Source organism: Gavialis gangeticus, unplaced genomic scaffold (assembly GCF_001723915.1).
Source record: "Gavialis gangeticus isolate Ggan-Ray unplaced genomic scaffold, GavGan_comp1, whole genome shotgun sequence".
NCBI classification, from domain to species: domain Eukaryota; kingdom Metazoa; phylum Chordata; order Crocodylia; family Gavialidae; genus Gavialis; species Gavialis gangeticus.
Genome location: NW_017729012.1, coordinates 43,487 through 55,638, shown reverse-complemented (window position 1 = coordinate 55,638; position 12,152 = coordinate 43,487). Strand labels below are relative to the sequence as shown.

General features: G+C 44.6%; 1 protein-coding gene across 1 annotated transcript in view; it reads right to left on the bottom strand.

Annotated features, from left to right (window-relative positions):
* LOC109293139 (smoothelin-like protein 2) overlaps positions 1-11,649 on the bottom strand; it is a 23,679-nt gene extending 12,030 nt beyond the window's left edge. The window contains exon 1 of the mRNA XM_019510944.1: positions 11,498-11,649. Coding sequence (XP_019366489.1) covers positions 11,498-11,649 — 152 coding nt within the window. The remainder of the gene's footprint in view (positions 1-11,497) is intronic.
* Positions 11,650-12,152: the final 503 nt, after the last annotated feature.

Here is a 12,152-nt window from a genome sequence, read left to right as displayed (position 1 = left end):
CATGCATTAACACACACCCACTAGGTCCATTTAAGCCACTGAGACTGACTTACATATGCAAAGATACTTCATCAAGGAGGTGCTGAGTATTTAGGGGTCCCCAGCACCTCACACAAGGAGGCAAGGATTGCACTAAGAAATGCAGTAAGAAATGATCCCTGTGCAAATCTTTGATGGTCTGATTCACTTCAATGGGATCATCCCCATGAGCAAGGCAGCTACAGCCTGACTTTGTTTGCAGGTTAAGGCAAACACATGTACTCCTCTCCCCATGTTGTTTGGATAATGCAAGGTGCAACTTTTTCTCTGTGTACACAAGGAAGTTGCTACCCTTCCACCAACCCTTCCAAGCCCTTCCCTAGCATTTTTTACTTCAAGAATGATTTAGTGGACTGTATGTGAAGCAGAAGTATAATTTATGAGACAATAAAAGCATTCCCACTGGGGCAAAACATGGAAGTAAGCCCATAACTCCTCTCAACATTGGCTTGAAGACACCCTTATGTTTATACATGAATCTTCTTTATACAACATTTATGGAACATCACATAAAAGTTCTTAATGTCCTATACAATTTCTGCCTATTTGACTGTCTAATGACAGTCAACAGTATTAGACAACATATGGAAAGGATATTACGGGGGAAACAAATAACATCTTGGAAGCTTACAACTTGTAACTTTCAAAAGGATGTTATTTTTGGGAAGACCACAACATTGTCTCATAGTTTCTAGTTTCTAGGGTCGGAAGGGACCTGAGCAGATCATCTAGTCCGACCCCCAATTGTCGATGTTTTCTAATTTATTTCTGGGCAAACCAGCCAAGAAGATTTAGTTTTTATGATCATTAATAAGAAAGGATCCAATTTTTGGCTTCTAGAAAAAAAACAGCAAAAAAAAGAAAAAGAAAAAGAAAAATGTTTTGCAGTTGCGTGCTCGCTTTGATTAAAAATGCCTGTGGTGCTTGTACCTGTTTCTGGGAAACTGAAAGTTCCTCAAGCTTAAAGTGCATGAGAAAGTTTTCATTTGACTGTAAATAGCCCAGCATTAGGGCTGGCCCAACAAGTTAATAAATATATCAATCAATCTGCACCAGTCTCTGTGTTCACTAATCCAAACAAGTCACAGAAGAAAACAGTGGATGCTGGAACTAGTTTCTTATGTTTGAAAGAAAAGCAACACGTCCATTTCTGACTCTGTTTAGACTATACAGATTTTAAAAAGGTGCAAGTTCTCGCAGTTTTTTGCAAAGTCTTTTGCAAACATTTGCTACTTCTCCTAAAACCCCAGCTGCTGCTGAAGGCATATATGATTTTGTCAGAGAATTCCAGTTTTGGTTACAAAAATGTGTATCAGTTTCTAACTGGAGGGGGAAAGCTCTGGAAAGGCAGACCGCCCTATGGATTTATCACAGCATTACTGAAAATTCAGCTCCCATGTAAAACACTGTCCAATAAACTTCTAATTGCCCTTATCCTCAAGTAGCGTAAATCAGCACAGCTTGGCCAAGGCTGGCAGAATTATGCGGAGACCTGCTGAAGATCTGGCCCCCTATGCTGCAAACTAAACGCATTTCTTTTTTATCCATGTTACTATCAGAATATCACACAATGAGAAACCAAATCATTTTAAAAACGCAACCATTTGCCGCTATGCATCCATTCATTTGGATCTATGCACGATTTTTAAAGAATCACACTGGTTCGGAAGTTAGAAGACGACTTGTCTAGTTAATGTTAAACTCACACTTACATTTTAAAAGCTCGCCAGGGTCAAACAAAAAAGACAACTGTAAAATAAAATAGGCTAACATACAACAGAAATAGGGGATACTTCTAAGCCGTGTCTGTTCATTAACTAAGCTTCCCTGTTTGGTTTTTGCTACCCAGAAAAATATTTTGGAAATACATTAGCCATATTGCTTATTGTACCACAAGAAGGCACTTAAATACTGTAGCTGTGAAGGTGGTATAAGAACTTATATATCAAATAAAATAGAAAACAGAAGAAAGGGGCAGTATGCCTTTAAGTAATAATTTTCCCTGGTCTCCCCATTTGGTTGTCATATGGCGATATTGTGCAGAAAAGCTGGTGGTTTCACTTCACATATTTATTCTGTGGCTTCATAATAAACTATTAAAATCATTGTTACTGGAAGTGAATTAATTTCATGCAAAATACAGAAACCATATGATCAACCCAAGATAATTCATCAGAAAATGTAGTTTCCTGGCCCTTATGTGATGCTTAATCTACATCTGTTTATACTCTCTCAAATTTAAAGAAGAATCCTGCACACAGATTTTTCATGCCTCACAGTTAGCTTTTAAATCATGCAAAATAATCTCTTCTTGGGCTTAGAATTCACAGCGAATTACTATCACATTATCCACTTTTTGAGATTATTAAATTCTTACCATTTCATAGCTAAGCGGGGAGATGGTTTGTGGTCTGTGTCTATGCTTTCCATTAGTTTCAGATGGCTCGATTACAACATGGCAGCATAAATGTGATTTGGTCGTGCAGGGCAGAATCATGCGGTGTAGCATAAACCTACGTCACTGAAGTCAATGGAAGGCTTTCCCTTGACCTCCCTGAGAGGAGGTGGGAACCTATGTTTGCAAACCATGAGTGGACTCTGCTGTGCAAGGCTACAGCACAGTTTGGGAGGGTGGGGAACAGTAAAAAGAGGGTAGGATCCTATTGATCTGAACAAGGATTGACCTATGCTGAGGATCTACTGCAGGGGTGGGCAAAATGCAGCCCGGGGACTGGATGCGGCCCGCCAGGCCATTCTATCTGGCCCGTGGGGCTCCTCAAAAATTTAGAAAATTAATATTAATCTGCCCTGGGCTGCCTGTCATGTGGTCCTCAATGGCTTGCCAAAACTCAGTAAGCAGCCCTCTGCCCAAAATAATTGCCCGCCCCTGATCTACTGGCTCTAAATCAGCCTCTTACCCTGGTAACAGAATGCAGAAGAGACTGGTTATCAGCAGCAAGACACCGAGACCATTTTAAAATCAGCTTGACCAGATAAGATAGTTATGTCTTTCCAGTCTCATACATGGGCCGGATCCTGATCTCAGTTCCTTCTGGAACAAGTAAGAACAGAAGCAGGGCGTTGGGATAAGATTTCCAAATATTACAAGAGTTTTCAGATGCATTAGCTTTCAGGGGCCCAGCTTTAAAGCGATTTGATTTCCCAAACATCTGAGCAGCTACTCCTGGAAAAGGGGCCCCGTTAGGTAAGTCCACTGAAGTGCCCAAAATCTGAGGCATCCCAAACCACTAGTCACTTTATAAAGTCTTGCCCCCTGTTCACCAGGAGGTGGAACTGTGACCAAGACTAAGGTCCAGTCCAACCAAAGCTTCATGCTCGTGCACTTTTAAAGCACGTGGGTAATTGCACTGATTTCACATGCTTAATGTTACAAGGCTACTCACATTCCTAAAGTTATGTATCTGATTAAATGCTTTGCTGGATCAAGGCCTACAGTTTAGAAGAATACGCCAATGTATTCTTCAGTCTGCTTACCCTCGAACTACAGAAGCCACATGTCTTGGTTTAATGCACTAGTCTAGTGAAAAGGCACCAGTGTGTTTTATTAGTATATTATTTGGAGCTTCATTAACAAGAGTAACCCTCACGGTTCCTTTGTTGTCGCATCAATTAGGCTTATTGCTCAGGAAGGTGGCTTGGTTTGAGGATGGTCCCTCAAAAGTAGCTTTATCCGCCTCTGAGAAACATCAGAGATCGCACCCACCCATACTAAGATGCTGTGACCCAGGCCTAGAGAAACAAGAGAAACTTTTGCCCATTTCTTTTTTAAATAGACATGGATAGAAAAGGAAAAAAAACCCTGTCCAAGGTGGAATGATCAGAAGTCCTCCCCGTTTCCCAGCATTTCCACCTGCTGAGAGCTATTTAGAGACATCAACACATCACATATGTCACCGGGGTCAGCTTTTCTAAATAGCTCTGTTCCATTTAGGCACATAATTCAGAAGAAGTGATGCCCAGCGCCACTTACTTGAGTCCCTGAATGGGTGCTGAGGTTTTCTGAAAATCTGACATTTAGGCTTGTTCTCCAGTACATCGATTACAAAAGAAACCACATCTTTTATAAATATGAACTTGTCCTGCCGTATTACCAATAATACCTAAAAATAATCCTTTGCTTGTATTACTGCACCACCTGTCCCCTCTGTGAAAGTTTCCTTGTGCATACATGGTAAAACAGAATGAAACTCGGACTCAATGCTGCTAAACTAAATCTGTAACATTGTGTACAGATATCGTAATTTTTAAAAATAAAAGCTGCTTTGAAACTTCTCTTTCTACCCCAAGATTAGCAGCAGTTATGTTGCAGGAATAAATATAGTTACCAGCCAGGATTCATCTGAGAAAAGTACAGCAAACATCACCCTTCAGCAGCAGTATTTTTATTCTAGATATAAGCCATGCAAAACAAGGAGGTCTCAATCCCTCACTGAAGTGCACTGGATTAGCTCCGCTGACTTCAATGGAAATTTGGCTTATAATAAATATTTTGCTATATAAGTCCTGAGTTTCCCAGTTGTGCTCCTCATCAGGGACTATTCACCCAGTGCAGGCAGCTAGCCCAAACTCTCCCTGCCATTTAAGAACAGGAGCAAATTCCACCTACTGCCCCCATGACATAACTGAGACGGGGCAACCAGGACAGCAGCCCTGGGTGCTGCCTTTGTGTGGGGATTTGGGGGGTGCAAAAGCAGTCACTGCCACAGCAAGAGCTGATCACACTGCTTTAATCAGCATAACAGGAGCAGGTGCTCCCCAGGTAGAGAGCTGCACTGTTATACCTCTGGATTGCCCTTCACTGTGAGCAAAGTCATCCCCAGACTCAAGGATTCCCACAGGTCATTTCTTAGAGTGATGCTATCAAAATGGTAGACTCTAGGGTGCTAACCAGGCCCGACGCGGGGGGCAGAGGGGAGGGGGCACTGATCCTGTCCGGCCCCGATGCGTCTGCCCTGCACCTGGCCAGGTGTGCAAGATGGAGCAGGCACGTGGGCAGGCAGGGTCTTCCTCAAGACTGGCTTGGGACCCCCGTGGGCAGGGCGTGCTCAGCCAGGCAGACAGGATGGGGCCATGGGTGGGCGAGGAGCAGCATCTGGGAGCGGGACGGGCAGGGCCAGGATCGTGGGGCAGTGACAGCACAGGGCCGGGACCCAGGGCAGAGCCATGATCCACTCCCTGTGAATCACAGCTCTGCCCTGGACCCCGGCCCTGCACTGTCACTGCTATGGATCGTGGCCCTGGTCCTGCGCTGTCACTGCCCGTGATCCCAGCCCCAGCCCTGCCCACCCAACCTGCTCCCAGAGCCACTCCCTGCCTGCCCACAGCCCCATCCCATCTGCTGACCGAGTACACCCTGCCATTACGACCCGGACCTCTTGCTCCATCCAATGCCCCCGGCTTTGGGTGCAGGGCAGATGGGCTGGGGTGTCTAGGCAGTAGGGCTGCTGTCCCCATTCACCTGGGGACAGCAGGACTGGCCGCACGCCCCAAGGCCTGGGCTGCTCCCCACCCCTGGGCCAGATGGCGACCCGCCCTGGGCCAGACAGAATTGAAATTGGTGCTTTCCTGGTCACATGTCAAAAGTGATGCGTTTCTTAGTCAAGCCTCTGGGCAGGATTGTAACAGGACTTTCAGGATATGACCAGGTTTTATCAATCACTACTCCTACACTTTGGCCAGTTTGTCTGAACTCTGCACTGTGCAAGACAGTAGGTGATCAGGCCTCTGTAGTCGATTTTCCTCCAATGCTCAGCAGCGCAACATACTGCCAAGATCTTCCTGACCATGTTGCAAAGCATTAGCTTAAATCTCTTCCAGTAGGAGTCGGTAGTAAAGTTCAGGTCAGCTTCAAACAGGAGCAAAATTGGCACAGTGCTGAGTGCCTTTTGAAAATCCCATCCTCTGAAATCCCTTTTCTACAGGGAAGTCTGCAAAATAATTCCAGGGGTTTTGTAAGCTGCACAGGTAGGTCATATCTGGATCCTTCCACCCTTGACAGTGTCACCTTATAAACTATAGGGAATTATTTTCTCATCTGGCAAAATATTGACATCACTTGTTTGCTCTAAATGAGTCAAGCAGAACAAGAGTTATCAAAACACTGCCAAAATGCTGTATGTATAGGATGAAAGATGTCAAACTTAAATCGAAACAGAAAGCACAGCTAACTCCATTGTTCCCTAGAGGCCATGTCTTGCTTTGGCATGCACAGAAACACATGCCTCCTGCAGTAGGCACAGTGACTTTCTCCATGTGTAACAAACATTTAATTAAGGAAGTGAGTGAAATCCTGACCCCGCTGAAGTTGAGGCCAAAACTCCTGTTGACTTCAGTGGTGCTGGTTTCACCCACTGTGTGGACAGCGACAGGACAGAAATTTTAAAAAAATACTGCCTATCTTGCTATTGCTGCCAGCAAAAAACTCTCAAGTTATTTTGAAAACAGATAATAGACCCTGCATGGTAATAATGGCTCGGTCTTCTGCCGGCACGCTTGTGAGCTCAGGCTGCTGAGCATCTGGAATTGTGTATAGCGGTGAAGTGGTGACCTGCAAGGTGAGCCTCCCTTCCCAAATCTCCCAGGACTTTCCTCTGAGACCCCAGCTAAGTCCCTTGCACTGCAGTTTTCCAAAGTAGCATCTGATTTTGGATGCCGTACTGTATGGATGCTCACATTTAGCCTCCTGGGTTTGGATTTTTGAGGCACTACCCACAATCAGTTCCTACTGACTTCAGCTGGGGCTGGGGGTGATCACAACCCCTGAAATTTAAGCCTGAGGAGTCAAAATTTGGACACCCCCAAATCAATGTAAATATAGATGCCACTACTGAAAACAGGCCTTTACTTCTCTGTGCCATGCTCTCCTGCTGTGCGAAATGGAAGATGACAACGTCCTTCTCCCATCTCCCACTGGCACGGTGAAGTGTAATGCAGTGGTCTTTAAGCTGCAATCATAACGAATGCCTAATGCCTGGCAAAGCGGTGGTCCCTGTGCTATGTCATGGAGTCTCTGTGTCCCCCACCAGGCCTCCTGCCCACAGCTGAAAGGGTTTTTTGCTTTTAAGAGCTTCATCAGAAATGCAAAACCAGTTACCCTGGAATAAAAGTGTTTCTTGGATGAGCCTGGGTATGAACACAGGTGATGATGACATCCCGTTCTGAGGAATGTGCTGCCTGGGGTTCCTATAACGTTTGGAAAATCTGAGAGAACAAACATCTGCCTAAGACGCTTTGAGAGACATTTAATAATACGCTCAGAAATGTTCATTTCAGCCTGGAGCTGTCAATCACTCTCGAGTTCTGTATTGACTAAGACTCCGGACTCCAGTTAAACAGATTTTTTTGTTTTAAATGAACGCGTAGAAAGAAAGAGAATCCAGATGGTGATACGTGTTGATTCCAGTCCATCTGACGAAGAACAAGACTATTTCAGTGAATGAGATGAACCAGATAAAATTTGGACAGATCAAACCTACATTCTGTGTGTCCCTGGTCCCTTTCCGAAAGATGGGGCTGCTGTAACTCCCTACGGCGCGGGGCTGCTTGGCCACTTTTTTTCACTTGAGTTTCTGAAGTCCCTTCAGATCCTCAAGTAAAACCTGCCGTAGAAGCGCCAACTATTAGCCTTGAGTATTTCCCAGCACAAACGCTGGGTCCTTTATATTTGCCATCTGTTTTCTGAGAATGTAAGAATGCACTCAGGTCGTATCTTTGAGGCCTTCTCTGCAATCTTGAGATCTAGAAACTTGATTTAGGGGGAAGAAAACCCTCCAGACTGAGATTCTCACCTAACTGCATGTCCCCAGGAGCCAGGGGTTTCATAACAACACCAAATACCATGAAACGTGTGATAAAAATCACTCGAGTTGGCCAGGTTCAATTCACAACGTGCGCGTGAAGAATTATTACGTGCGCTGGGTGGAATCCTGGCCCCACATAAACCAAGGGTAAAACTCCCTCTGATTTTCAAAGAGCCAAGGTGACATACTCTGTGCTTCGCACATAAATAGATCCCAGATACATCAGAGAAGGGGGAAGCACAAGAAGTGGGCAGGACCACAAACTAGATCACAACACAGCAGAAAGCAGCATGACATGATCTTCCCCTCTTACGTCTTGGGTCAGAGCGAGAAGGCATGAAAGGGCATAATCTAGTAGATGACATTAGTATTTGCCATCAGGAAGTGATCCGGCCACTTTGAAAAGGCCCTTGGCACAGCGACTATATTAGGAAAGCTACTGTACGCATTGGATAACCTCCTTAGGGGTGTGGTAGAAGCCCCTTTTCTTGGCGTGCTTCTAAAGCTGGAAAAAATAAATGTGCAATAGGGAGCAATTCTTCTCTGGCAGGAAGATGGACGTAATGATCTAACGGGCCTTTTCTGGCCTGGGCCAAATGCTATTCTGCACTACCCCAGCATGAATCCAGAGAAACTGCACCTAAATCAGTGGGGTCATTCCAGCCCTGGAGCTGAGGGCTGCAGTTCAAAGAGGACATAGCAGGAAGCGTGTTCCCTGCTGCTTCATTGTGAGCCTTTCCCCATCTGACTATATAAAACGTAATGCATTCCAGGCCCAAAAGTGGAATGACTGGTTCTTTTGCCAACTGGGAAGGAAACCGGATTATCCAGGTTTTCTTCAGAAAACACAGCAAGGATGATTTCAGGAAGTTTAAACCCAGAAGGGGCTGTTATATCATCTAACCTGACCTCCTGTATATCACAGGCCATTACATTTCATCCTGTCTTGACTGGATGCTTGAGTACCAGAGGCAGAAAAGGGGAGAGATCCAGGTGCCACCAATGACCAATGTCCCTGCAATGGCACAGAATAGATGGGGACGGGGAGGAGGGTGTCCAAAAGAGATCCTAGCAGATGATCCACGCTCTGTGCTGCTTTGAGCATATCATACAGATTGTCTTTAGCCACCCTTCATACAGTTCATCGCATAGTCCAACAGCTCCATTTGCAAGACAACCTGATCTCATGCTAGCAAAAATAATAATCCTGACACTGGATTGACAAAATTGCAGGGAACAAATAGGTCATCTGATCCAGGAAAGACTGGCAGGGAGAACTCCACTTTGCATAATCTCCCGTGACCTTCTGCAATGTGCTCTCCAAGTGGATCTCCCTTGCAGTGCTCCAAAATGAATGGCAGGAGGCGGTCCACACAGGAGGCCACCGGCTGGTATTCAATGCAAAGACCTTGTTGCTGTCCTGAGGCCTTTCTGAGAAGGGACAAACAAGCAAGGAGTCACAGTGCTCCTTTTCTCAGCCAAATCTCCACTTCCCCCCCATGTCTTGTTTCTTGATGAGGCGCAGCAAGCTTTTGGCACATGCAGGGGGGCACTCTGGAGGGAGTTATGAAGTTACCGTCATGGTTTTCACGGACAACATGTTAAGCACGATGAAAGGGGACTCTCTTGTGACAAAATCAAAATAGAACACCCTTGCTACATTTTTAGACCACCCTATTCATGCAGGCACTATGCCCAACTACACATGCTGCAGAAAGATCGCTGGTGATAAGGTTACGGGAGGCATGTCAGACAGAGGTGATTAGTGAGAAAGGACAGGACAGAAGACCTCTTCCTCCTCTAACAATCACAAGCAGGTAGGAGAGGAAATGCAGGGATTTAAAATGCTGACAAACAGCAACAGATTGAACCACGCGGTGTTGATCTGAGCAGAGCTGCTATGGCTCGGGTACCCGGTTTTTAAAAACCGCCCTTCAGACGCATCATATTCTCTACCCCTAAGCCCACTTTTGTAACACTGACTCCCAGATTCCGGTCTCTTCTGGTGCCAAATAAAGAGTTTGGTGCCAACAAGCCAGATAATCCTTTATTTCAAATCACAGCGGCTGAGTGGCAGAAGCAGAGTTAGATGAAATGCACACTTCTGCTTAGCAGCACAAGTGCCTGGTACAGAGAAGTGTTGAGTACTAGGCTCTAGGTAGCAGTTTTATTTTGTTTCATGTGCTCTGTCTGCCTACACGCTGCATGCCGCTTCTTTCATGACCTGATATAAGGACAGAGATCTACAGGAAATAACACTCTGGACATATAAACTGCTTCTTTCTGTCTCTACTGTTGTACCTTTGAGCATTCTTTCAGACATTTCCTTCAGCTGGATGCAGAGAATGCCAGACTTCACATCTGGACTTGTTACGTTTACACATGAAATGAGTTTAAAAAAAAGAATGGAGCTAGTACTCAAACCAGGTTATGAAAACAGTTAGGATGTGATTTATTTCTCCATTGGACATTGGGAAATGTAACCTTTTAACAAAGCAGTGATTTCAGACTCAGTGCTAAACAAGTAATAATTTATAAGCCATACTCAGAGTAGTATACAGAGTAGCCACAATCATCACACCGCCCCACAAGCATTTTCACTTTGTGGTCCTACAACTCCTGCAGGTAGCCTTATGCTGAACCATCCTAAATTGACACTACTGATTATCTTGTGAAATGCATTTCCCTGGTCGCTTTAAATTCGCTGCGAGGGGCAGACATTTGAAGCATTTATTAACTTCCTTTATTAGGTCTCTGATCATTATTTATGTTAGCAACAAGGATTTCAGGCTGGGATGTTAGCAGTGTAAAGTATGGCAAGTAAGGACAAATTTGTCCTCTTGGTATCCTCTCTGTAGTGTTAGAGATGGGCCAGAACTCGACTCTCAGATGGAACCACTTAGAATTTGGGGATGTGGGTTGGATTTTAATTTTTGGATCAGAGTCAGCTCTTGCACTTTGGGTTCCCTGTCACATAAGAAGAAGCCTATTCTCCCATTACAGTAGTGAAGAATGATCATCCTTGTGAGATTTCACCTTAATATGTGTAGATCTAACAGAAAGTGATACAACACTTACGGCTGAAAAGCTGGCCGTGTTTTAAATCCTTCCCTGCAATGCTAAGCCCTAGCCTTAATTCAGACTCAACTCCAGGTCCCAAATGAAATGGAATCCAGATCGAAATGACTGAGTTTGGTTTGAAGAAGAAAACGACTGCAGGGCAACCGTCAGATTTCAGGGCTCAGCAGTGAGTGGAAAGCTTGGTGGATGGTGATGGTTTTGAAAACAAGAAAAGCAAATTACAATGAACTGAAAATTGGGACTATTGCTTTTACTCTTTCACAAACATTATGTGCATTCACTGCTTGCACAAGGAGGCAGTTTGACAGCCCTGTGATACTGGGTTTTATTCAACAGGAACCACGCTGGACAGATGCTGCTGCCCTCTACAAGTGAAAGGAGAACTCAGCCTTCATGGCCTATTCAGTCATTGTCTTTCTGTGAAGGGTACTAAAGAAGGATCCTATGGGAGCTGGGGAAATATCTGTGATGTGGACACTGTGCTGTATTAGCTACTGTTTTTCCTACGCAGGAAGACTGTTGCTGAACGCTGTCTACGAGATACAGCATCCTCTTACCTCTCATTGGCTTTAGCATAAGTAAAGGAAATGTAGTATTTTACCAAATCTGATCCAAATTCTTCAAAATCCTTGGCTACAGCAACAGCAACCAGCTCTGTCACTACCAAATTGTCTAGTAATAATGTAACAGGGTAATGCATTTCCAACATGTTGAATTCTGTATTTAAACACAGCGAGGGAAAGGTTACGCATTCGTTTTTTTCCTCAGCTGTCAGTTGAGTACCAGCCCATCCAACTGATAAGGTTGACTGATGCCCAGATGGTTTCAGAAACATCTATTAAAAGAATAATGGTAAAGTGAGTGGTGAGAAATGTGTTTATAACAAATTAACCTCTAATATTTCTGTTACAGCACCACCTGCGGTCCCAAACAACACAAAGGCCGCATTGTGCAGGGTGCTGTCCATAAACAATGCGAGATCGTCTCTGCCCAGAAGAGATCACAATCTAAGTAGGAAATAGAAAGCAAAGAAAGATGCTGTGACTCATGCTACGTCACTGCTAGGAATAAATTCGAGTTTACTGGACTGCAAAGCCAATGTTTTGTCCATTAGGCCACACAGTCTTCCCAGCTTATGCCCAGTTTGCTCGTAAAGGCGCTGAGGGACTGAAATGGTTCCATCTGGTGTTCTGATGTTTCAGGCATTTGCCT